Source organism: Sinocyclocheilus rhinocerous, unplaced genomic scaffold (assembly GCF_001515625.1).
Source record: "Sinocyclocheilus rhinocerous isolate Xijiao unplaced genomic scaffold, SAMN03320098_v1.1 scaffold907, whole genome shotgun sequence".
NCBI lineage: Eukaryota > Metazoa > Chordata > Actinopteri > Cypriniformes > Cyprinidae > Sinocyclocheilus > Sinocyclocheilus rhinocerous.
The window spans coordinates 313,954-340,541 of NW_015662569.1; the positions used below are offsets into that span (position 1 = coordinate 313,954).

Genomic DNA, 26,588 nt, shown 5'->3' on the forward strand with positions numbered 1-26,588 from the left:
CGATAATTATTGACATTTTTTTATAACCTTTTTTAAAACAAAGAGCAATATATATATATATATTTTTTTTTTTTTATTTACCCACTGTATTTTTAATTTGCCCACTTTATTAAGACAAACAACAAATATATATATATATATATATTTTTTTTTTTACAGTCAAACAATAAAATTTAAACAAATATCTCCTTTCTTAGGTTTTATATGCAGTTTAAATAAGTCTTAAGGAAATTTTTGGCTTGTTTCCCGAGGCCACAGGAGGGCGCAATGAGCAAAATAATGCAGCGCTGAAGATCATGTGACACTGAAGACTGGAGTAATGATGCTGAAAATTCAGCTTTGCGTCACAGCAATACATTGTATTTTACAATAAATTCAAATAAAAAATGGTTATTAAAAATTTTAATATTATTTCACAACAGTTGCTGTTTTACTGTCATTTTCATCAAATAAAAGGAGCCTTTGTGAGCATAAGATATTTCTTTCAAAATTGTACTGATCCTGTTGAAATCTTACTTTTGGACTGTAGTATATGTTTATAGCAGGGTTTTCCACAGGTACACTCACAGCCCTATCAATGAGGCCTAAAGGGAATGACATTCTGTTAAACCTGTTTGACTTTTTCCTTCTGTTGATCACAAACTCTTATTGTACTGGATATCATTTAGCATTTCACTATTATTATGAGAAAAAAAAATAGAATTATTCAAAGTAAGTATTTACAGCTTATAAACAAAGAACAATCATGTAGTGGCCGAATCTGTAATTGAATGTAGAGTAGGTCTGGGTGATATAGCTAAAAAATATATCAACGATATATGTTTCATATCGTTCGGTATCGATAATTATTGACATTTTTTATAACCTTTTTTAAAACAGAGCAATATAATTTTTTTATTTTTATTTAACCACTGTATTTTTAAATTAACCCAATTTATTGAGACAAACACGCATTAATTATTAATTCAAATAACTGTCTATAAAAACGTGCATAACGTCTAAATTAACATATATAAATCAAATATAATTTAGTAAATTGCATAAACAATTATGAACAAAACAGCATCATGTATTTATGCATTGCTTAGCCTAATACAAAGAGCCAAATCACCGATCACACAGATTGCAGATTTAAAAACATATAAGACGCAGTGAAATGAAATAAAAATTCGCGTCGTGTTTTCTAAACGTTACATCTGTTTTAACTTTGCATGACTTTCTTTGCATCTCTTGCATGAGACGTAGAGTGATATTGGTTAAATTGGATTTGACATTTAATGGGATGAAAATAAGCAAGAGTGTTGGACTGTTGTGAAAAAGTGCGAGACGAGTAAAAAAGCACCGTTGCATAAATCTACCTGTTTCCACTGCAAAAGTGCTGTGCAGGTTTATGCTTGAAATTAAAACGGAGTAGAAAAATTCACAATTTCTTAAAACAAGCTTTTATTTTGACGGGTTGTCATGTAGACCTTTGAGTTTGTGCATCTGATTTATTTTATTAAGTGAAATGCAGGATAGCAAAGAGCAGCTTTGGAGATTAAGTTAATTTCCTCATATAGTGACGACAGACGCTAAAAAAAACACTCCGAGCGTCACGCATGTTTGTGTGTGTAGTCAACAAAACTGTGCACACAGAGACACGCAGAGCAACCAACGTACACATTTAAATGTCAGTTTTTTTTTTTGCAGTTTATTATTCAGACATTTGTCCATATTGTGATTTGATTGATTGTACAGCCATACTTTTGATTCTGTGACGTTCTGCGTTATACTGCGAATTCAATTTGTTTGACTGGATTCTATAATTCCATCTGCATTTTCTGCATCGTTAAAATCATAGGGCCCTAACGTTTAATCAAAATCTCTGACTGCAAAATGACAAGAGTCTTTGAGGAAAGAGGTGGATACAGCATGTTTCTTACTGAAGTTGCAGGCGTAGATGAGGGAGGGAGATGAGACATACCTCTGCAATTCATTTTAATGATTATGATCAAAGCAGCCAAGTTAATGAGCTCTTTGTAGTTATATGAAGCTGGCAGCCTTCACTTTAATCCCACTGACCACCTGCAGACCGCACTACAAAGCACAGCAGGATCGGCAGTGCAAAGCATGCTGGTCCGGCCGACACAGTCAATAGAAAGACGAGGAGACTGCAAACTTGCCTAGATAATAACCACATAGAAAACATCTGGAAGACCTCCTTTCTCGTCAGTATTTAATAATTTTGCTGTCATGTGAGATTTCGAAGGACAACGCAGCTCTCTGACAGGAATCATCAAAAATTTAACGTTTATGGTTCCAATTCCATTTAACGATTCCATTAACAATTTTTTTTTACTTTTTTTCTCTCATCACACTCAATTCAGACAGCAAGTTCACAATTCGTATAAGACAAAATGGCGTTTTTCGTTGTGCTGTAGTATCAGTGGCGGCACAGGAAACAGTATTTTAGGATGGTGAACGTCATGAAAACCGTTTGGTTACAGAATTTTATAGAAATGGAACTAGTTCTGAATTTATAACTCTTGATCAGTCTGGATCTAATACACCACAGCAGTGTTTATTTGAATCATGTTTGAGTTATTTTATTTTATTTACTCATTCATTCAGTATAATTTAAGTGGTCAGTCACAGGTTTTTCTAATCAGAATTTTTTTTTTTTAAATGGTTTGAATTATTACAGTAGTGTCAATTTAATTGACTCAACAAGTGTTGTTCTGTTGTGCCATTAAAAAAATGTGCCTGACAGCCTAGTCTTCAGAAAATAAATACAAAAATGTTTAACAGGCCGTCAAGCAGCTCTATTGTTTGACAGATGCCTTGTGTTTTTGCCAGCTAATTAAGAACTGCAAAGCCTTAAGTGCTGTAATGTGTTACTTTCATTACAGGTAAGGGAGGAGAACAGCAGACTGAGATTGTGGGTGATTTTAATGAGCGTGAGCTCGATGTGAGGCTGTGTTATTTGTGTAAGGGTTTAGCGGCACAGTAATGACCGGTTCATCTGTGTAACTTGCCTCTGACATGCAGACAGGTTGTTTTGTTGTTTGCTGCTTTTCTGTTCACACAGAAACAAAAGCAGAATATAGTACAGGTGACTGCATGTCAACAGCGCATAGATTTTGATGAAAGATAATGAAGACAAAAGTTTTTCTTTGGAATATTGTGCACTGATAATGCACAATAAGACAGGAACATGTTTTAATCTTCAAGTCCTGTTCACAACAGCACAAAAATTTGGTCTGATGTTTGAAAGCGATTTGTCTGTTCTGAATGAAAATGCAATTTCACTCTGGAAATTTCCACTTATGGAAAAAGAGAAATACAGCACAATATGGTGTTTGTACAGTATAATATGCTGTGTGCTCATCAACATACTGATACACCCTATTTGTATGTATGCATGTTATTTGTATGTATGCAGGATTTGATTTGAAGTAACTGATATTTTTCCTAATTGCCTTTAATTATACGTTCATCATACGTCCCCCCCCCCCACACACACAAGGCAATGTGCAACTTTCGATTTCTTTGTTTGTCATTGAGAACAAAGAAAGTCAAACAACATTTGCATGTCTTCAAACAGCCGTTCAATTTTTTTATTCACTAAGATGACTATTAAACAACAAAAAAAGCAATACAGAGAAAGAGAGCCAGGTCTGTTTATGAGTGGCACCAAAACTGCAGCCGCTCCAGACATGTGGCCAAAAGAGCGACTCTTATTGGTTAGCCAGTTTTCTTTGTGATGTGATTGGAAAACACCTCCGTACAAAAAATAAAATAAAAAATGCATTGATGGCATGCAAATTTTTGTTCATTCAAATTAAAATGTTTATCACGCCTAATTTGTGCACCAAACATTCTTTTTGGTATGAAAAGGTGTTTTAGCCCTATCAAAAAAAAATTACATTTTTGCACAATGCACTGGGTGGCTCCGCCCACATTGTGAAATCTCATTGGTTCAAAATCCCATTCCATATATGTGTATATTACACCTCAGAGAGTTTGGCTGTGATTGTCTCTTTCATGCAGCTTTTTGGCTTTCAAGATGGACAAAAAATGACTTGTCGCAGTAAACGTCACTACGCACTTTGTTTGGAATCAGTGTTATAAGTTTAGCTTTAGATCAGCAGATCTGAGTGCAGATTTAATCACGGGCTCAGATCGGCCTGATATGCCCCTGGCGCTCTGAGTGCAGTGCTTTGTGATTGAGTCGGTATATAATTTGGCTGCAATCATGCCACTTTATCTCCAATCAGGATGCATCTCAGGCTTATATGCTTTCAGACGGCAGAGAGATTGAATTACCCAGCATTCTTTCCATCAAAAAAGTGTGGTGCTCACATTTGCTCTTCCATTTCCCCGCCTGCCACATCCTAAACCTGCATGCCAGCTCTCCGCAGATAATAGCCTAATTGGATTGCAATTGGTTAGTAATTCTGCAGCGTTGGCGTTTGAATGCCATCTCTGATCTAGCGCCGTAACATTGTCACATGCGCTGTGGCGACTTGCACCAAGTGCTGGAGGCTCTGGGAACCCTCGAATGAGAGGCATTGTTATAGATGTTTGTTTGTTTACTTAATTACCTGTTTATTCGCAGGCCAGATGGTCTTTGTAAGCACAAATTCTGTATTCGAATTGACGCTTTCTTCTAAAAGTTCTATGAACGGAAGCCTTGGCGCCTTGTGCTGAATCTCATTTCGTGAATTCAGTGTTGATTCAATGAAGATATGAAATCAGAAGGGATCAGCATCACTTCATGTAGCCCACCTGTCATTTCTTCATGTGTTTGGTCTTTAATACTTCTTAACCTCTGAAAATCTACTGTGTAAATTATTAATATTAAATGAATATTAAACATATTAAGTAGTATCTAAATTTTTTAAGGAATAGTTTCAATCCCATATGGCTATCCTGGCTGCTCTTTTCCATATAATGAGAAACTTTGGATCTGTCGAGTAGCAGCATAAAGGTATCATAATGCCTATTCACTTCAGTTATATGAAAAAAGAATGGCCAGGATCGTTTTCGTAAAACAGAAAGCAAGTCATATGATGAGAGATTTTCATTTTGTGTGAATGACCTGTTTTTACTACAAAAAGCACATTGTAAAATTAGTAGTGTCTTAAAAAATATTCATAAAACAGTAGGCAAAAATACTCTGAATAACATGATGTTTTCACACATCTGATGATCACAGTTTTGGGCACGGTGATGGTTTCTGTTCTCTGCATTAGTAGCATCAGATCTTTTCATCCTTATTGTGACGTATTTCTGAGTATTTATTTAAAAAATAAAAAATATATAGGGCAGGGATCCATCTGTCGGTTGTTGATTGGATTTTAAAATGTGGATGTTGCATTTTGATTAAATATTATGAGGTCCAAACAAAATGTAAAAAATGAAGCTTACAGAATCAGAATGAGCTTTATTGCCAGGTATGTTTACACATACGAGGAATTTGTTTTCGTGACAGAAGCTTCCACAGTGTAACAGAATGACAGTGACAGAACAAAAAACACAGATAATAAAAAAAAAAAAAAAAAAAAAATAGAACAAGTAAATAAGGAATAAAAATATATAAATTGACAATTACTAGCCTATGTTGACTGCATCGTCCACAGACCTGTTTGCTCTGTAGGCAAACTGAAGAGGATCCAGCAAGGGTCCAGTAATGTCCTTCAGGTGGGCCAGCACCAGTTTTTCAAAAGACTTCATGACCACAGACGTTAGAGCCACAGGTCTGTAGTCATTAAGTCAAGTAATTTTGAATTTCTTTGGGACGGGGATAATGGTGGAGCGTTTGAAGCATGAGGGGACTTCGCACAGCTCCAGTGATCTGTTGAAGATCTGTGAGAAGATGGGGGCCAGCTGGTCAGCACAGAATTTCAGACAGACTGGTGTAACACAATCTGGGCCTGGTGCTTTTTTCCTTTTCTGCTTCCGGAAGACCTGGCGCACCTCGTCTTCACTGATCTGAATTGCAGGTGTAACAACTGCGGAGCACGCCACGGAGGCAGCAATCACCGTCAGCGCCATATCACATCTCTTGAAGAGAGATGGGAGTCATTACATAGATGAGTCATTCACAATAAGATCTATCTCATGCATTTGAAAAAAAAGGTACCAAAAAAATAAATAAAATTAAGCAGTACAACTATTTTCAACATTGATAATAATAGCAGCAAATCAGCATATTAGAATGATTTCTGAAGGATCATGTGACACTGAAGATGGGAATAATGATGCTGAAAATTCAGATTTGATCACAGGAACGTTTATAACACAGAAAAATATATTCAGAAAACAGTTATTATAAATTATAATAATATTCCCACAATATTGTTGTTTGTACTGCAAATAAATACAGCCTTGGTGAGCATAACAGACTGCCAGTGTATACAGTATATGTTACATTATTTTAAGTTTAAGCTGAATTATTCACATTCTTAAATTTGTGATATAAAACAAACAAGAAGTACTTTTTGGCATCATTCTATGCCAGATATGCTACCATTATATTGTATGTGACTTGAAAGTACTGAAATGAGAAAAAAAAAATGCCTTGACTTTTTATTTGCAATATTTTATCAGCAAAAAAAAAAGACTTGCACAGAGGATAAGCTTAATGGCTTTTTGTGATGAAAATGTCTCTCCTTTTCCTCTTCTGGCTTATTCTGTAATCTGCGTTGGAGTTGTGACCGCTTGAGGATTTGATGACTTTAACATCAGACACACTCTCCTACAGCTCTGTGTTTGAAATATAAGGTCTTATTATTGCAATGACTTGTGAATATTTCTTCAGCTGCCGTACCTCTGCCTTTAGCTGAGACGAGCTCCGGTGAGCTTCAGAGAGCTGACGGGATGCAGTAGCATTTCCCAGCACAGCAGAGAAATCCTGTACGGTTTCCTGTGTTGTTTGATGTCAATGGCCATCATGTCCATCTCAATCCCACACCGCACCAGGATTTATCATATAAGATCTGGATATAGCTTTATACCTTGACAATGACATACATTTGTTTTGTTCCCCCCACAGACTGCAGAACAGCTATACGGCGTCTCAGAGAGCTAATCAGGACCTGGAGGAGAAACTTCACGCCCTGGTAACCTTTACACTTCACTTTCCCTTTCTGACGTCCTTTATCTTAAACACTGATGTCTTTAATTGTTCCCTTTAATTGTGCCCTAACGACGCCACTCTCAGTCAGTTTGTCACAAGTATTATGAACTGTAATTGAGGAACCTTTTGCTTTGTTTCATTCTCCAGGGAATAGCAAACAAGTAACAGTATTTTCCACTGGGAAAATTGTTGTTGGAAGACAAGCAACAGGGATTGTGTTGCTTTGATTCGCACTTGAGATAAAAACGCAGTTATTCTTGCATTGTGTTTTAAATTGTTGCAGTTCTGCTACAAACCAACTGTGAGTTTTGTTTACTCGCCAAGTGTAAAGCCAAATCTGACTCGCTTTTGGCTCTTTCTGGATGTTCATTTTGGACTCTGCCTTTATAGTTGAGCTGTGATGGGCAAATAATCATGCCATGGATGATCGTAGTCACTTCCCACTGCTCTCAGCTCACTTAAAACAGTGTGTGAGCACACTCCTGTTGTCATGATTTCCCTAAAAACTTCAGCTGTTCACATCACACAATTTAAAGTAACAATGAAATCAAAATGGACAGTTCTTATTTTTTTGTATGGAATATTCCAGTTATAAATAATTTATTCATGCACATCATTGTTTTGTTTTTTTTATTCACATGCCCTTGTAATCTTTAATTAGCGCTGTCAAAATAAAAGTCCCACCTCTTACCAAACATGCCAGATATTTTTTTACCAAATATTGGCTTATATATCAGCCTTGGTGATATATCCGTCAACCACTAATTTTTAATAATGTACTAATCTTTGCAATGCGTTAGAATTTGAATAAGCGTTTTCAAGCTTCAAAAAGTACTCAAAAAGCTATTGAATAGCTTCAAAAGAGTCATTTATACCACTTTTTTTTGTGCTATTTTGGAGCTTTTCAACCCTTCGTTTACATAAATTTAAAAAGAATAACCAGGATTTTCATAAAAAAAATTCACCTTTTATGTTGCACAGAAAAGAAAGTCATGCAGGTATGGATCGACATGAGCGTGAGACAATGATGAGAATTTACTTTCCTGGGTGAACTATCCCTTTAAGTGGATCAAAGGTTTTCAAGCATTGATGTTAAATGTATTCATTTTTTCATGGCATAGGCTATAAAACATTTCTGCAGGAAAAGACCCATGATACTGCAGTGTTGACGTGCTGTCATTCATTTGCCACTCTAATACGGTTTAGAATTCAGTCACAAGAAATCAAAGCAGATTACGCTCCCTTTTAAAACGATTGATTTGCCATTGATGTTTTTTTTCCGTTCAAAAAAAAAGAAGAACAAATGCAGAGAGCCCCGAATGACCACTCTGGTTGTGGTCAAAATTGTCACAGTTAAGTCCGTGCTGATGGATCAGTCAGGCGATTTGGTAGCAGACAGAAATCTGCATGTTTTTGCATGCTTTTTTTCATAAAAGCTTTGTTTGGATGAAAATGTTCTGTGCTTTAGTGCTCAAACAAAGACAAAGTAATTGTCTGAGAACAATCGAGAGGGAAAAAAATGAACAACATCAAAAGCTAAAGATTGAATAAATGTACAAATGTGTCCCTAAGCCTCTTTTTCTTTAGTAAGTATAAAACGATTCCCACTGGATCTTCTAATACATCATAACTGTCACAGACTGCAGTCAATGTTATTCAGTTAGGATGAATGCTGTTTTAAGATTATTTGAATGTGATTATGCATCACAGAAACCATGCGTCCTGTGTTCAGTATGATGCATTGATTAAAATATCTTTGGAAACCGCTGTTGGTTGTTGTAATAAATTGTTAAAAGGATTTCATGTTTTATTAAAGCCCAATATGAATCTAAATTTTCCCCCGACTCGGCCTTTTTCCAGTTTCGCTCAAATGAAAATTGAATCAAACATGCATCTATAATAAGTTATTTTAGGAATCTTTTATCATTCTTAGGTGCTCTGCAAAATTATCTCTAGAGTAATTTAACATGACTGGGAGACTTCAGAACGAGCCGCTCGCTCTTAATCACGTCTGAAGACTCCATGCGTGTATAAGGACAGCATTAGCTCTCGATGATTTATGTTCATTTTCAATTAAATCCCAGCGGTATCTTAGTTCTGCACGGCGAGATCTCATATCCATGACCTCTGCATAGAGCTTTGCCAGTCACAGGTGAAACGGGTGGCATTCTGCTCAGTAATCTCTCGTCGCGGAGACGGGGATTATCCCGGCCGACCTGTTCCACCTCGTGAAGGGCCCATCGTTTCTTACCGTACACTGTAAAAAATGATTGTGATTTTAACAGTAAAAGACTGTAAAAATGGTACAGTAAAAACCTGTTAACTGGTTAACAGTAAGTTTCCATACTATATACGGTGAATAAATGTAATTACATTTAATGTAATTTTACAGTAAAATACTGTTAAAAATACGGTTTTTGGAAGTGAAAAAGAAAAAAGGATTCACAATTTAATGCAAATGTATTATAAAAAATAGTGGTAATCAAATGAAGGCATAATACATTAACAATTTAAAATTTTAAAATGTAATCAAATGAAAATTTTACCATTTCTTTTATTGTAACATGGAAGAAAAATGTTATGTTAAAACGATATTTCTCTTTTAATATTATCATTGTATATTATTATTATTTTATTATTTATTATTACTTTGAGAAGTGCATTCTACATAGTAATATATTGAATTTCTGTCACAGTTTATTCAAATTAAACAGTTTTTATTTTGACGGGTTGTTGGAAAGACCTTTGAGATAAAATATAAAACTACTGATTAAGTTTGGAAACAATTAAAACATTGTTTTAAAAACAATAAATGAAAACAGTGTTTATAACAAAATACTCAAACATAAAAATAGTTTGAGAGTGTAGAGAGGTTCGATTTTCAGATCTTTATGGGAGTGCACAGTGAATGTCCTGCTTTGCCGTGATTGGTTCATTTCTCTTTAGGATTATGGGTAGTGTAGTACTTCATGTGGAATTGTGGAACTACAAAATTTTTGGTTACACTTGATTTTAAGGTGTCTTTGTTACACTGTAATTATACGTTTAAGTACTGAGTAATATTAATTAACTACATTTACTTGCTATATGGTTAGGGTTAGGATTACGGTTTGGCTTAGGGTTACTTGCATGTAGTAAGTACATGTAACAAGGACACCTTAAAATAAAGTGTTACCAAATTTTTTAGATTTTTCATGTTAGGACTTTCTTTAATTGACAACAACAAAAGTTTCATCTGACAGTCCATTTATGTGAGCAAAACAGAGCAAAGTAAACAGTAGGGCTCCAGAAGTAAATGTCCTATTAATTTTTTCATAAAGGAAAAAAAAAAAAATTCCCATGAGTCATTGCATCTCCTTCCTGCCTCCTCTCCTCTCTTCCTGCAGTAGATGGCTGGATATAGCTGTGGCCATGCCTGTGTGTGTGTGTGTGTGCATGTAAACAGGGGGATTCTGGGATAGATGTCACGCAATAGATTGCAGTCCAAATGTTTACCACAGTGGTTAAAATGCACAGCACAACTTTGCAAACACTGTAAGAAAAGAAAATGTTCATTAAAAACAGTGAATTACAAATTATATTGCCACTGCAAGATAGAAACACTATATAGGGCCATTCTATGTGAAAGTGAGCAATAAAATCTCTTCTGTAAGGCCATTAGTGAAGTCTTCTGTAACAATAGATGTGCAACACACTACCCATAATCCTGAAGAGAGATCAACCAATAATGGCAAAGCTAAACAGTCAGACCACCCACTTTCATTTAAAGAAGCCAAACCGTCCGGCTCTGGGTTTAGCCGGACCGGAATCTTTTCCTTAATTCCATGTTTTCTGTTTTAATTTTTCTGGACTTCGAATTAATGGTTTAAATTTTAATAATCAAACATTTATAATCAGTAAAATTCATATACAATAAGTACAGTGTACTAAATGATTAATTTAAATGTAAGTACATAGTAGTTAAAGCCACTTAAAATAAAGTGGGAGCCAATATTCAATACAACAATATCTTAATAGCTACAAATGATAATTTTGCAGCTATGTTGGTCAAAATAACATGTCATGTAACAGATGTCTTTGTGTAGGTTGCAGGTAGACACATATTATATTATACGGGCATATATTTCATAAACAAAGGATGCATTCTTAGTCAATTATGAAGCCTTTTAGAGTAGCAACAAAGCGCAGACACATGTTGGCATTTTGACCACTTGACTACAACTTTGGATGGTGTGAATGCAGCTGTTAAACTGATAAAAACAGTTCCTTTCGATCCCTCCTTTCTATCCCTGTTTCCGTCAGATGTGCTGTGCATTATACTGGCTTTTGCATTGCCGTTATTACATGTGGACTCTGCATTGTGTTGAAAGGCTGCCCCCTCCTTAACTCTCTTTTATTGGTCCACATTGTCCACTTCAGTCAAACAGTGATTATAAAGATAATTGCTTTGTTATGGACATGCCACGCTCCAGATTAAGGGTCACAGTGTCTGTCAGTGTCTACTTTTTCTCAGTGTCTCTCTTTGTATCTCTCTGTATCCACTTAAACCAAGAGCCGGCAGGGCTGAAGTGCGTCTTAAGTATCAAAGCTTTTGCTAAGTATGTCCTCTTTAAAGTTTTTCAAGAGATAATGTTCAGTCATTTTAGTGCAAAGACATTTCAGACTTTGCTATCACGGCAGGAGTGAAGTGTCTTCAGACAGCACTCTCACTCCTCAATTAGAAAAACACTGAACTCAGACAGAAAGTCAGACAGAAGACGTTTTAGCACAACTGTTTTCAACTGATAAATGTTTCTTTGAGCATTAAATCAGCATATTAGAATGATTTCTGAAGGATCATGTGACACTGAAGACTGGAGTAATGATGCTGAAAATTCAGCTTTGCATCACAGGAATAAATTGCATGTTGAAATATATTCAAATAGAAAAAAAGTAATTTAATATTGTTACAATAAACAATAAAAATTATTGCCTTTCCCAAACTTTTGAATGGTAGAGTATATGAACTTCTGTTTCTTTTTGGAGTTGAGTGATCAGTATGAGCTGTCATTGTACGAAAGATCGCCATTAAAAATAAAATAAAATAGCTTTGAGTTTGAAAACACAAGATGGTAAGTAAAGTTGGTTTATCAAAGACAGACCTAATTGGACAGAAATTTTGGAGATCGAGACACGTCAAGAGAAGAGTGATGCTTATTTGCAATGAGATTATCAATTGATTCCTTTCCTGCTTTATTCGTTTTCCTCATGGGCTGTGCCTCAAACACATTCCCAGGCTCTTTGGATGACTTTTTCTTTGCAGCTGGTGCCATGTCAGCAATGAAATTAGGACTGAAGAAAAACTTGTTTTAGTGTGTTGTTGAGAGAAGTTGAACCTCATCTGAGACCTTTCACATTAAAGTTTACATGAATGTCTTTTTTCTCCTTACAGCTCCGTAAAGTGGAAAGAGACAAGAAAACCATGGATCAAGAGATAGTGGAGCTCACGAATAAACTCGTGGATGCCAAAAACACTATCGACAAGCTGGAGGAACTGAATGTACGTGTGATATCAGAGCTTTGTGTGTGTTTGGGTTTGAGGCACGTTTTGGACTCGGGTTGTCAGAGCCGCAGTGTTACAGGGATTGATAACTACTGGAGCTGAAAATTGAAAGTTGCATAAGGAGGATCTGGGCTGAGATTTCACAGAAGTCTACTGTCAGATTCCAGAAATGATGTCTGGCTTTTGGAGCTTTACTGTGGAACAAGGGAAAGTCTCCTTATTCCTTATTTCCTTCTCATTTTAAGATTCAAACTGCATTTAAACAACAACACTCAACATACACTTCCCACAAGGCTAGCATTTTTAGATGGAAAAAAATAGTCCCATTTGTGGGACTATTTGCATGAGGAAGCCCTTTATTCATAATGAGAGATTTGATTCACATTATATAAACACTGTATTCAAGTGACACTGGAGTGTAAATTAGCAGACAGATATTCTGACAATGCTTTTTTAAAAGATTTTGAGTAACTCCACGAGGAATAACAAAGCACCAGAATGCAGGTCGTTCTGAGATGTGCCTTTATTACACCACATGTATGAAACAGTGCCACAGGGAACTAATTATAGCACTGCAGAAACTGATAGCCATCTGTTTGCGGTGTTTAAACAGAGCGCTTCATCTCCTTAGACAGATAGAGCATACATCAATCATAGCTCATTCCTCTGAGGTTGATGTTAGGAGAATTTTTTTCCCTTTATGGGCTTTTTTAGTTATTAATCCTGAAGACTGCTACCTTGGGTGCCATTTTCCTTGGTTTACTTATAAAGTGTCAGTCAAAGATTTGGACAGAACTACTCATACATATTTTTCAACATGCAGTGGCTCTCAACCAGGGGTCCAGAGCCCACTAGGGGTCTCAGCAAACTTTTAAGGGGACCTCAAGGTGACTTCCAATGATTTAAAATGATATACCAAATAAGTTAAACAAGTAGAAATTAATATATTTTAATTCACCCCCTCAACAAGGTTTTTTTTCCTTTAAAGAACCAGGGTTCCCCGCAGTCTTTAAAAAACTAAATATACTGAAATCTATTTTAAAAGTGTGATTTTTTTTATTTTTATAATTATTATTTATTTTTTTAAGACCTGGAAAAGTTATGTAAAATTATAGAATTTTTAAATGTTATGGGCATTTTAATGAAGAATCTATATTTTACTAGTTATGCTAAGCTGTAAAAGATTTTATTAGGTTGAAATCTTTTTAAAATCCTTATCTAACTGTTCACAAACAACTGGAAAGATTGGTTCATTGGTTAAAAAGAGTAGGAAGAATATTAAGCTCCTAAAACTTCTGGAATGTTAAAATTGAATTGTTTTCATTCAAATTTTTTATTTCAGTTACAGTTTATATATATATTTTTTTATTATTAGAACAAAAAACTGGAGATTAAAATCAGTTCCGAAAACGAAATTAGACAGAAGGGGCCTTGGAGTCAAAAAGGTTTAGAACCCCCGTTTTAGAGTAACAGTAAGTCAATAAAATATTAAATTAATCAGTATTGGAATTATTCTTTGTCTATACTCTGCTCAATCAACATCCTGGGATGCTTTTTAAACCGTGTTGGAGTTCACATGCATGCTGGACACTTGTTGGCTTTAAAAAAACAAAGAATCATTCATAAGCACAACTTGCATTCATTTACAAAACTGATTTGAAACTATAAGCCTTTAACTCAGCATATTTGTAAGGATCTTGTGAAGCATATGTATGTCCAAACACTGACTCATACTGTGTGTGTTTGCTTTTCTTCTTTCATAAATGACCATTTCAGTTTAATTTAAGGAAAGTGTCATTCCAAACAGTGGATGTTGAAGGCTCTTTTCTGAATTTGATGTGTTCTCAAATCTGTTTCCCTGACGCTTGTTCTTATATCCATTTTCTCTCCTCGTGCAGGAACGATATCGGCAAGATTGCAATTTGGCTGTGCAGCTGTTGAAGTGCAATAAATCGCATTTCAGGAACCACAAGTTTGCTGATGTAAGTAGTAGAATCTGTTTCTCAGTTTTAAAGCACACCCCCCTCCCACATTTTTAGGAACCGTTCACCAAAAATTCAAATTCTGTCATTTACTTACCCTCTCTGACGTTTGTAAAGCACAGTAGGTTATGTTAAGCACATTGTCTGAGCATCACTTTTCTATTCAACGAAAACGGATTACTTTATAGTTTCCATGCTCCAAAAACAGCCAAACAGCACCATAAAAGAATTACCATTGAAGTCCATTTATCTGTACTCTGGTTTGGAACGACATGAGGATGAGTAAATGATATCAGAATTTTCATTTTTGTCTGAACTATCCCTGCAGCGCAGGACTTGTTGGCGTCTGAATGTGTTTTGCACTCCGCAGTGACACTCGTGGACGGTGCTGAGAGAGAGAGAGTGTGCACGATTGCCCAGTGACTTTATTGTTATGGACATGGACCTCTGATTTTACCGACTGGGATCAGAGAGGAATAGTCAGAGAAATGAAGAGAAAGAGACCGAAAGAATAGAGAGAGGTGTTAAGCCGCAACACCGGTTACGTCACTTGCCCACCGACCCCCACTGTCATTTTGATTTTTTGTAGTAGCCTAATAAAAATCATTTAGTTCAGTAAAAGAACAGACACTACAATTAAAAACTGAACTGGAGAAAATTCAAACAAACTAAAAACGAACAATTGCTTTACGCCGAATTGCCGCTATTTGAAAGTGAAAGTAAAATGCGCACGCCGCTTTTACAAGCTATTTAAAAGTGAAGCAAAGCGAGAGAAAGAGGGAACGCCCCCGCTCCCGCGGTGATACCGGTATTACCGGTGTTGTCACACGTCGATTAACCGGTGGGAAAATTTCCTCACCGTCACAACCCTAGCAAGGATTTTTTTTAAAAATAGCCATGTCTGCAGGATGTGCTTTATGACCGTGTTTAGCATGGAGGGTGTCTGTTAGGGCAGTCGTGCTGCGAGACATGGCTGGTCTTTGGTCTCGCTGGCAGAGAAAAGGCACAGTATTGACAAGGTGCCAAACTCCAGACACATCCGTCTGTTTGGCCTTTGTGTCTGTCTGTGGGGGAAAATAAGACCGATTTCAGGCTGATGGACAGCTCTGTGGGTACAAGAACAGAGACGTATAATAAGACAGCTTGACCCCATGGGCATATGGGTATTGAACACATCGGGACATTATCACCTGTGGCCTGCGCTCTACATTAAACCCATCTATCACTCTGTCTGCCCTTGTTGTTTTATTCTGCAAACAGCATTAAGTCCTGACCAAAGCAAGGGTAACACTTTTTGAATATTTGCGCTTGTTTTAAATGCATTAGCTTTAGGCACCTTTTTATATTTAGTTATTTGTATGAGATTTTTGCCTAGAGATGGGTATACAATTGAAATGATCATTCTCTCAGCCAACTCAAGCAATATTTAAATTGTGACGCTTGTTTCCCGGTTTTCCTTTACTGATCCAACTTGTACATTTATATATTAAAATTTTAGTTTTGTAAAGACATTAATTAACCGGCACAGTTTGTATTAGTCTTTTCTAAACTAGTTCAAATATTTAAGCAGGACCCTTAAAATGAAAACATGTTTTGAAGATCATGAGAAATTCAGTTACGTTTGTCCAAACTTTTTTGGTTATGCAGAGAAAGATGACATTAAATTCATATTGTCTGAGTGAGTGAGTGCGTGTGGGCACAGAATCTTCCTCCTTGGCAGTAATTAATTCACAAAGGATCTTTCTTCCTCCTTTTTTAATTTATTGAATTGACAGCAGTGACTAATCTGTAGAATAATGATCTCTCTAGGAGAACTGTAGTGATAGAGTGAGCTCACTGGAACCATGGTATTTTTAGAAGATATTTGATTCACTGTCCAGATTATCCTCTTGCCCTGCTCTCGTGAACTCTGTAATTCATTACTCTGTATGCAGAGACCACAGACTATTTCTTTGGTTATTTTAAGGCTCGACTGAGCCAAAGCCATTACCGGTTTTCATGCTGGTACTGCTAACATAAAGCCACTGTTGTAAAGCATCCACTTGTGAAACATCATTTGGAAAATTCTCTAAATGCATGTCAAACTGATCTGCACTGGAAATGCATATGCATCAAACAGGCCACTTGTGTATTCTGTCACAGCTTTAGAAACGCTTTGAGAACATGAGAGCCATTATGCTTCAGTCCAGTGCTGGGAAACTGAGAGTTATTATAGTGGCTCTCATGTAGCAATTCTCTATCTTTAGCTAACGATGGAAATTATGCACAGTAATTGGCATGCAGTCTTTGACTGTTACGTGTAGGTCACTGCAAAAATGAGAAGAATTGCGGCTTTTCATTGTTAGGGTAGCTTAGAAAGATGTCAACTAGCATGCCACTAGCTGAAGACGATGCTAGTAGACCTAAACGAAATACAGCTGAGCTTGTATATAGTCTCATATAGTCAGGCTTTTGACTTACAGGATAAAGTACAGTCCATACTGAAGATTATTCTGGCCAAGAACCGTGTGTCTAATTGAAGCCTAAAGTATACTTCAGTTTTTATGTGTATGGAAGAGTATGCATACAGAGATATGCACGCAGCCGGATTTTTAACAATGTGTACTTTGTACACTTAGGTCACACATGCACAACCTTGAATTATTTGGTCCACAAGGTGGCTACACTAGGCCTTTGTTTCACAATCTAAAAAAGAAATGGAAGAGACGGAACAACAACAAACTACCTGAGACATTTATCATCATTTTATGATAACATCTGGAGAGAAATAGCTTTGATACTGGTCAAAGATTAAACTTTCTAGTGTGCATGTGTCAGGCGTAGTGAGACTCAATATCGAATGGAGTCTACTTTGAGTGGTTATGTGTTTGGCTGTATGCAAACGCTAAGTTCTCGCATCAAAACTGAAGTATACTTTACCAACCACAAATTCCATTTATTTTAGGTAAAGATCAGGGACAAGTAAGTCTGAAATTGGATATAACCCTGAAAGCACAAAAAAGCAAACAGGTGATCTAGAATGTGTAGTATTGTTTCTGGGCTAGTGCATTTATGCATCAGATTGTCATTGAACGGTCCATAAACATATCTGAGCTGTCCTCATTTTTATGTGGGAGAAAGAAGTCTTGTTTTGCGTACCGTGGTGACTGGAGTATTGTAGCACTTTGTGTAACATCTGACTTCTCACACTCTAGCATGTGATGCTGCAGTGGTCATGGGATACAAATGCACTCTGCCCCCCGGGACAATTAATTTAGGGAGCATCATGTAGATTTCTGAACTAGAAGGCCATGAAGGGGTCATGCTTGGAAGTGTGGTCTGGACAGATCAATTCTCCCGTGCCCCACGCTCAGAGGAAGTAAGGGCTTTGTGGGTAATTGCTGCCCCACAGGATCGTTACAACATAAAGCTGAGCAGGGCTGTGTGAGATCACTGATTTTCCCTTCCTTTTTTCCACAAATCAATGACTTGGCCTGGCTTCGTTAAATTGTGTCACACTTAGTGCTGGGCGGTATACCGGTTCATACCGGATATCGGTGTTTATTTTTGTTATGATATGAATTTTTAAAATACCGCAATACCAACTTAATACCGCTTAAACAACGTTCGGAAGGCGACACTGTTTGAAAGGGGTCCCTTTTCACTGTTGCACTGTCGTGAGGTAACAGCTGTATGTGTTACTAAGCGACGCAGGCAGTGCACTGCATGAGACAAAAAAGCAATATAGACAAAACAACCGCATAGCCGCTCTTTAGTGTAGATGCATGTTGATTTTATCAGACGATGCCGCGATTATAAATGAGAGTGACTCCTGGTTAACATGTATTAAAAGGGGTCGTGTTTAGTCACTATTTAGTGTGGTATTTTTTGACAATATTCACTCATCATGACAGTAAAATAGGGCATTCTAAGTCAATATACTGCAGTATTTCCTCTCTCAATCAGTAGAAAATGTGGTTAACACCTGGTCATGCATGAAAAAAAAAATACCGTCATGTACCGTGAAACTGGTATAATTTTGAAAAATACCGTGATATTAATTTTTGGTCATACCGCCCAGCACTAGTCACACTACAGAATGAAATAAAGGCCTCATCACCTGCCTTTTTTCTTTTAGTCTCTCTCTCTTTCTCTGTCTGTCTCACCCCTCTTCAGTAATAATCTAATCTGAGGTGAGCTTTTTACTCATTATTCTCCTCCCACATCAGGGTGGGCAGACATTGGATGGTGTTAAATGAAAAAACACTATTTTCTGCTTTTCTTGATCAAGACTGAGATAACCTTCATTCGGGCAGAATGGTAGATAGGCTTCATTGAACATCCTATTCATATCCCAGTGCATGTTAGTGAAATTGCACCTTTTAAGATTACTTGCAAAAAAGGATTCATCCACAAAATGTGCAAGCTACATAGATCTCATAACAACAAATGTGGTCCCAAGAAAAAGATAAAAGTAAAAATGATTTAGATCGTTTATTTACCTTGATGTCATTCCAAACCTATTCCAAACTTACTTTCTTGGAAGCAGAAAATTGTATGGACTATTTTATAGTACTGTCTTGTCCTTTTTGGAGCTCGACTCCCCCAAATCAGTGCTGCGTCTATTGCATGTGAAAGACAGTGAAAACATTAGTACATTTCCCAGTTTATGTTCCATGTAAGAATTATGCATTCATATTTTAAGGCTGGTCCTGAAAAAGTCTTATGCCTAGAAACTGAATTAACCCTGATTATCTATTCAAATGAGGCCATTTGAATGCCTGTTGCTGGTTACAATAAATTTCTCATTATCCAGGATTTTTTCAGGTTGATGGATAACATTTCATTTTCAAGAATCTTTTTTATCCATGATAGTTTTTTAAATGTTGAAACCAATTTATAAAATGAACTCTACTGCGGGAAAAGAAAAAAAAAATGTCACGCATGTTTGTGTGTTTATTTTCTCTATAATGTTTTGCAGTTGCCATATGAGCTACAGGACATGGTGAACAAGCACATGAAGAGCAGCTTGCCTAACAAGACTCAGGGCTCTCAGGGAGCTCAAGCCCAGGATCCTGACACTCTAAGCCTGACTCCCGCAGACGTAGTGCCCACTTCGGTGATCGCTCGTGTTCTTGAGAAACCGGAGCCCCTGGTGCTCAACTCAGCCCAGTCTAGCAGCAGTGCAGGTCGGCCAGTGCCTGAAGATGTGTTCGTACACGTGGACATGACAGGACCCCAAGATGATAGTGGAGGCCGTGAAAATGGGGGCCCTGTTCATGCCAGGTCTCCTGTGGGACCTAGCTCTGATCAGCAGCATGTAAACGGCATGTGTCGAAGCCAGGGCAGTCTGGATGGTCCAACTGGAGAAGATGGGGCAGCCCCCTCTTTTGAGAAGTTGAATCCTTACCCAGCACCTCCACCACCAAACACGCTGTACCCTGGTCGCAAAGTGATTGAGTTCTCTTCTGATGACAAAGTCAAGATTCCCAAAAACAGCCCACTGCCCAATTGCACCTACGCTACTCGTCAGGCCATTTCTCTCAGTCTTGTACAGAACGAAGAAGAGGCAGCCGAGCGCCAGCGCACTGTGCCCAATAGCCCTGCTGTATCTGCTGGGGGTTGGCGCTCTGGGACCTCCTCATCTTCTGGTGGAGGGCATGCTTCTCACCAGCACACACCTCCACAGATGGATGCTACGGACACTCTCTCCAGTCATTCGAGTCCCTTTAGCAGCCCCCCTCAGCCTCCGAGCGCCTTTGCAAGCTCTGGTAGCTCTGAGGAGGACTTACTGGCCAACTGGCAGCGCATGTTTGTAGAAAAAACGGCACCATCCACAGAAGGCTCCCTTGTCAACCGCACGTCCTTCAGCAGTGAGACGTTAAAAGATCTCCAAAGAAGTCACAATGGAAAATCAGGAGTAGGGGCTTTGAGAGGTGCTTACTCTGATGGCGAGGAGGGATCCTCAGCCCAGAGCTGGACAGCAAGTAGAGAGTCCAGTTTGGATACAGACACCAGCAGCATGGCAGACCTCCGGGCAAAAAAGACACAATATGGTGGTAACTTTTCCCAGGAAGAGGGTGAACACCTACTGACGGCCCTTGATCCACTTGACAATGATGGTGCTAGTGGTGATACCATGGTCACCATTGAGAGCAGTCCAGCCTCTGCTAAGCGTCAAGAGTTTGCTGAAGATGCCGGCTCAGCAGGAAGTTCAGCTGAGGAGCGAGATATCCTACCCCAGGACTTTCCTGTCATTGGCTCAAGGGTCCTAGCTGCCCTTGAGGATTATGCAGACAAGCCCCCTCGGACTGGCTCCTCACGACCTCTGAAGAGCCCCAAGAGAATGGGGATTCATCACTTGCACCGTAAAGACAGCCTTACCAGAGCTCAAGAGCATGGAAACTTGCTGGACTGAGACTTCGAGGCTTATTCTTCTCTTCTTTTTTGTTTGTTTGACCTTGAGTGCTCTTCGTCTTACTAGCAATCACTAGGCATAGCAGCACACAACAAGTAGAAGGGATCGGATCAGCATTGCTATAGTTATCCCTGACCATGCTGCTGTCGCTGAGGCATCATTGTAACTCTTCTGTCCTCTCTCTGAGGCATGGAGCTCTTTTATCTGTGGAACCTACGGTATTGATGGAAACTGTGGTGAAGTACCGGCTGCAACTTCAGTCAGTCCGGCTTTGAGTGGACGGTGTGCTTCAGGGATCGTACAAGAATGTCATCGTCTGAATTAAGGTGATTTTCACCAGTACAAGACTTGATTCTGTTTGATGTGACGTGATTGAGTGGGCAACAGCAGGACATAACCATACAATCACACTTCTGAAAGAGTTCTTCAGAGGCGACAAGATTGAGCAGCATTAGGATTGATCCCTGTGGCACTGTGGACATGGAACATCTCACATAATGGGTGTTTTGACATTTGCTTTTGCCCTTGGGTGAGAGTTTTCTACCCAGATAATGACATCTTTCCAGTATCCCAGTACAATTCCTTTGTTGAGATTGGGATGGCACCAAATGGCCACAGCTTCACAGATACCACTGTGTCAGGCATTCTGCTGGTTGAAGAAGATTAAATGTAATCTATGAGACTCTCTTGTCAATTTTCAGTGCCTAACCCTTGCTCTGACAGAGGGGGATCTCCATCACCCTTTAAAAGAACATCTTGTTCCTTTAGCCTGCTTATAGTCATCATAAACTGAGAGGATCCTTCACCTCAATTTTTCAGTTACCTCTTTTTATTGATCTACCACTGTATTTCAACACCCAACCTAAAGACAGCTTTTGTACTTAATTTGAATTATGAAAGAATTTTGATTTTGATGTATTCAGTATGTTTTAATGATCAAGAACTTGGATATACTTCCTGATTTTCATTCTCACCTGTTTTGTTTGACTAATGGCATTTAAAACTGATTTTAAGTAAATATCTAGAGTTTTTTGTGTATTTATTTATCTTTTGCTGAAGTGTCCCATTACTTCCCTCAAAGCAGTTAAGCACTTGCAGAAGTGTTTAAGAAGTGCTCAGGTTACTGAATTCTGTCATGAAATGAAATGGTATACAATCCCTTACATTTTTACACATTAGTTGTTACACAGTAATACAACAGAAATGCAACCAGTGCTGTATTTGGCATTTTAAATATTTAATCTGGAATTTTTTTTTTCTTCTTTTCAAAGGTCAGTATTTAAGAGTAAAAATACTCTACAAGTAAGGCTAAAACATTTAAATGTGTCATTGGTATTTCATGTCCTCCAATTTAGAGCTGTTAATGTGTCCCCTCGCTACTGACGACACAAATTGCTATTCGGAGGGCATATTAATATTTCAAAAACTATGCATATAGTACTGTGTAAAAACACCACAAAAACTTAGCGAAGTATTCTGTCTGTTATGATTACATTACTGAATTCTAAAAACAAAAAAAACAATGAGCTAAAAAGCCGAGACTTCAGCCAGAAACATGCCTTTGTTGGAGAGTGGCACAGACAAGAACACATTATTTAGATGATTTCTGTTTATTTGTTTGCTTTAAACCCTGATTTCAAGAAAAGCCATGTTTTGATCTTAACGAATGTAATCACCTTTATGTGGCATCTATTTTCATTGATTCCTTATTATTCTTTAGCTGATCGTACTGTTGTATGTATTTTAAGGGGAATGTGCATCCCGCCATCATTTGGTTTGTTTTTCTGTGTGTATTTTTGTGTGGAAATCTGATTTCTCATGATTATGGATCATCAGTCTGTCCAGAAGATACTTTCTACAAGTTTTTTTCTTCTTCTTCAGCCATTTCATTTCAAGTCTTGTTGTTCAAATAGCGTTTTAACATTTATCAGCTTTTCTCAAACAATGAGTTTCAGATGCAACAACTACAAGCATCCTCATTCTTTTGTTTTGATGAATATATTTTAGAGACGATTAAACTCTGCGTTGCCTTTTTAAGTGCTTGCTTTGTATTCTTTTTATTTACAGTAAGTTGTAGTCTGTTGACCAGTCGTTATCCAGATGTCCCACCCTGGGTCAAGTACTTCATGCAGTAGTGTACTTTAAAAATCAGTGTATTTTTTTTTAGTAAGTGGACACCCCATTCTCTCCACCCATACTGACTTGAGACCTTTGCCCTACTGGTGATACGCAACAGTATTCTTCATGCGTAAGAGTATGTTGTGTACTTATGATTTTTAGGGTTTGTCTATTATTTATGAACATATCAGCGAATCAGAAGGTACAGCAGCATGTATTACTTTTTAAAGGTATTCCTGGAAGGACATCAGACTTTTGTAAAATGCTTGCTGTATATATTCACCTCATAGCTGGTCTGCCACAGCCTTGAATAATTCAGCTATATGTAACTCAGTGAAGGGCAGAATGTGCGATCCAAGTCCACACTTACTCTTCTTGTCTTACACTTTGGTCTTCATATGTAGTTATCAGTCTTGCTGTGCAATATATTGGACTGCCATTAATAGCCCATGATTAATTGAAGTGTAACTACCCACCATGCTGAATAATTAATATTTGATCATGTTCTAAAATAGTTCTGTGATGCTGTAAAGTGACAGAGTGCAGCCCGTCGGGGTCTCGCATGACGAAATTGACTCTTAAATATTTCAGTCTTGCCAGATGTTACATGGACCCCAGGTCATGCAAATAAATACAAAAAAAGACACGACAATGGTCAGGATCTGCAATACACCGAGTGCATAAATGAGCCTTTCTCCTCTGCTCTCATGCAACTTTAATAACTCAAATTTAATTGCACGCATAAGAGACGTGCACGTCATCTTCTGTAATCCAAGGTGACCCTCTGGCATGCTGTGCGCAAGTCATGCAAATGTTGCTGAGAATTCTAAGAATTGAAAGAAAAAAAAAATGTCAAGGTTATCCTCCAACCAACACTCCAATCCGCCTTCTACCTAAAGCTGACGTCTCTGTGATGGAAAAGCGTATTCAATTCATGTTATCTTCTCTTTAACCTTCAAGACGGAGCATAATATGTGCTCCTTTTCCTTTGATCTGATATATGAACATTTTTATTCATCAGAAGGCCAACTTTCATGTAGTCATCAACAAAATGTAAAATGTCAAGTCAAATGAAGTCTGAAATTAGCCTTTGTTATTGACTAATGCCCTTGTATTAAAGTGAATAATTGACCCCGTTTACTTTAATACACATTCCTGGTTTTACTGTCATTGGAAATCTTTCATCAAAACATAATTAACTCACTCCCTCTTTGCAATGACTTTCGTTTTTCCACCGACATTAATATTAACCAGTAGCCATCGTTAAGCAACATGCATTCAGGTTTCATTCTGGTATGGAATAACTATTCTCGACCCACTCGATTCCTGAATGGCAAAATGAAGTTCTGCCCTAAATTTTGTTTTTGAATATCCGGTTTCTCTTGAAAATGTGTAACATCACGCAAGTAACATTAGTTGTGCTTCATGTTTTGTAGAGTCCTTGCAATTCTTTGAGAAATCTGAATACTGCTTTGTTGGTTGTTTCTTTTACTTTATTTTATTAAACCTCTGCATTGTTTTTAAGTTTTAAGTTCTTGGAGTTTAAAGGGGTCATATGATGCTGCTAAAAAGAACATTATTTTGTGTATTTGGTGTAATGAAATGTTTATGCGGTTTAAGGTTCAAAAAACACATTATTTTCCACATACTGTACATTATTGTTTCTCCTCTATGCCCCGCCTTTCTGAAGCGCGCGGATTTTTACAAAACTCATCGTTCTGAAAAAGCGAGGTGTGCTGTGATTGGCCAGCTATCCAGTGCGTTGTGATTGGCCGAAATACCTCAAGCGTGTGACGGAAATGTTACGCCCCTCACCATACTGTGATGCCCTGTGTTACCCGGAGCAACGAGACAAAAACATTAAAACCCATTATAAACGAGGCATTTGTTGCATCCAGTGGGGACATTTGTGATACTTGATCTTACTGTCCTGATGCTTTAACATGGTGGTGGAATTTCATATGATTATGAGGGGATTTTCTAAGGGTGCAAAAACCAATTTCATGTTGATGTTGGCTCACTCAATCCCATTTCATGTGTGTGCATTTTTACAGTTTGTCTTCTGAATTTGTCCATAATTTCTGGTGCATACCTTGTCTATGTGTGCAACTGTAGCAACATGGTGCTTCTTTCCTTGTCATACATTAGTATTGTGTCATTTTCACCATGGTTTAAAATAATTTATTTGGACTTTTACTTGATCAGGTAAAGCTTCCATGTTTGTGTAGATGTACCATGCACAGGTTTTTCCCCTAAAAAAAAATTATTATGACTAATTTTATTTTCTGAATTTGTAAACTGATGTATATTTTGAAACAAATAAAACTATTTTAAACAACTGTTTTGAACTCTACATATTTGCAGTGTCACTTCCAGGCCCTACTATGATTCATGGATGTGTGTTTTTTTTTGTGCCATGGAGTGACAGTGCTGATGCAGGAGTGCCCACTGCTGGTCATGAGGGTCCAGTGCTCTTAAGTGGGTGGATACAAGCACCTAGCAACAGTGTGCCAACAGTCCTTAGTAGTTGTAATTGTCAAAACAATCACAAGCACTAATTAGGGTCAGTAAAGCTTATCAACATAGCTGACGAGAACTATTTGCTGTTTTGTCTGACAGATTCCAGCATAACTAAATAAATTAACACCTTGAGACTATTTCAAAAGTAGCATCATTAAATAAAAAATAAAAAAAATCAATTTCCTCTTGTGATCCATTTGTAATTCTAGTAATTGTTTTTTGTGTGTGTGTGTCAAAACTGTTATAACTGTTTGCAGTTTTTAATTGCCTGTATGTATACAGGGGCGTTTCATGTTACTGGAATATTACTGATACATCTTTATCTGACTATGGAGGTTATCATATCCAACCTACTTTGCAATACAAAAGCAAGCGTATTTTCTGTTACTGTGCGCTATAGGTAAATGACTAGAAGAATAAACCGTAACACTATTTGTGCTACTAACCAGTGTGTTTATGATTACTACAATAACTTAAACTAATATGACACCAAATGTCAGTTTGCAATATCAAGCAGCCTAATGGATTGTTTTTGTAGAGATAGAATGACTAAAAGTGAATGACACCTGAATAAGGTGACCAGCTTTCTGAAATTGAAAGCATTTTCCTATTTCAGTGGTCAAAATATCATTAAAATCACATGTGTTATCTATGAATTAAAAAAGACAATAGACATTTTTGAAAGTTTTTTGTTTTTTAATTGTTAAGGGTTCCCTATACTGTTATTGCAATTAATTATTGTTTAGTTTGATTATTATTTCTGAAATGGAAAGCATTTTCCTATTTCAGTGGTCAAAATATCATTAAAATCACATGTGTTATTATCTATGAATTAAAAAAGACAATAGACATTTTTGAAAGTTTTTTGTTTTTTAATTGTTAAGGGTTCCCTATACTGTTATTGCAATT

At 37.4% G+C, this 26,588-nt stretch overlaps 1 protein-coding gene across 2 annotated transcripts in view; it reads left to right on the forward strand.

Moving 5' to 3' along the window:
- Nucleotides 1-23,078, forward strand: part of LOC107728071 (tight junction-associated protein 1-like) — a 99,824-nt gene extending 76,746 nt beyond the window's left edge. For both annotated transcript variants that reach the window (XM_016538134.1, XM_016538135.1), the window contains 4 exons: nt 7,037-7,103; nt 12,552-12,659; nt 14,561-14,644; nt 19,605-23,078. In XM_016538134.1, the coding sequence (XP_016393620.1) occupies nt 7,037-7,103; nt 12,552-12,659; nt 14,561-14,644; nt 19,605-21,041 (1,696 nt within the window). In that variant the 3' untranslated portion in view covers nt 21,042-23,078. The remainder of the gene's footprint in view (nt 1-7,036; nt 7,104-12,551; nt 12,660-14,560; nt 14,645-19,604) is intronic.
- Nucleotides 23,079-26,588: the final 3,510 nt, after the last annotated feature.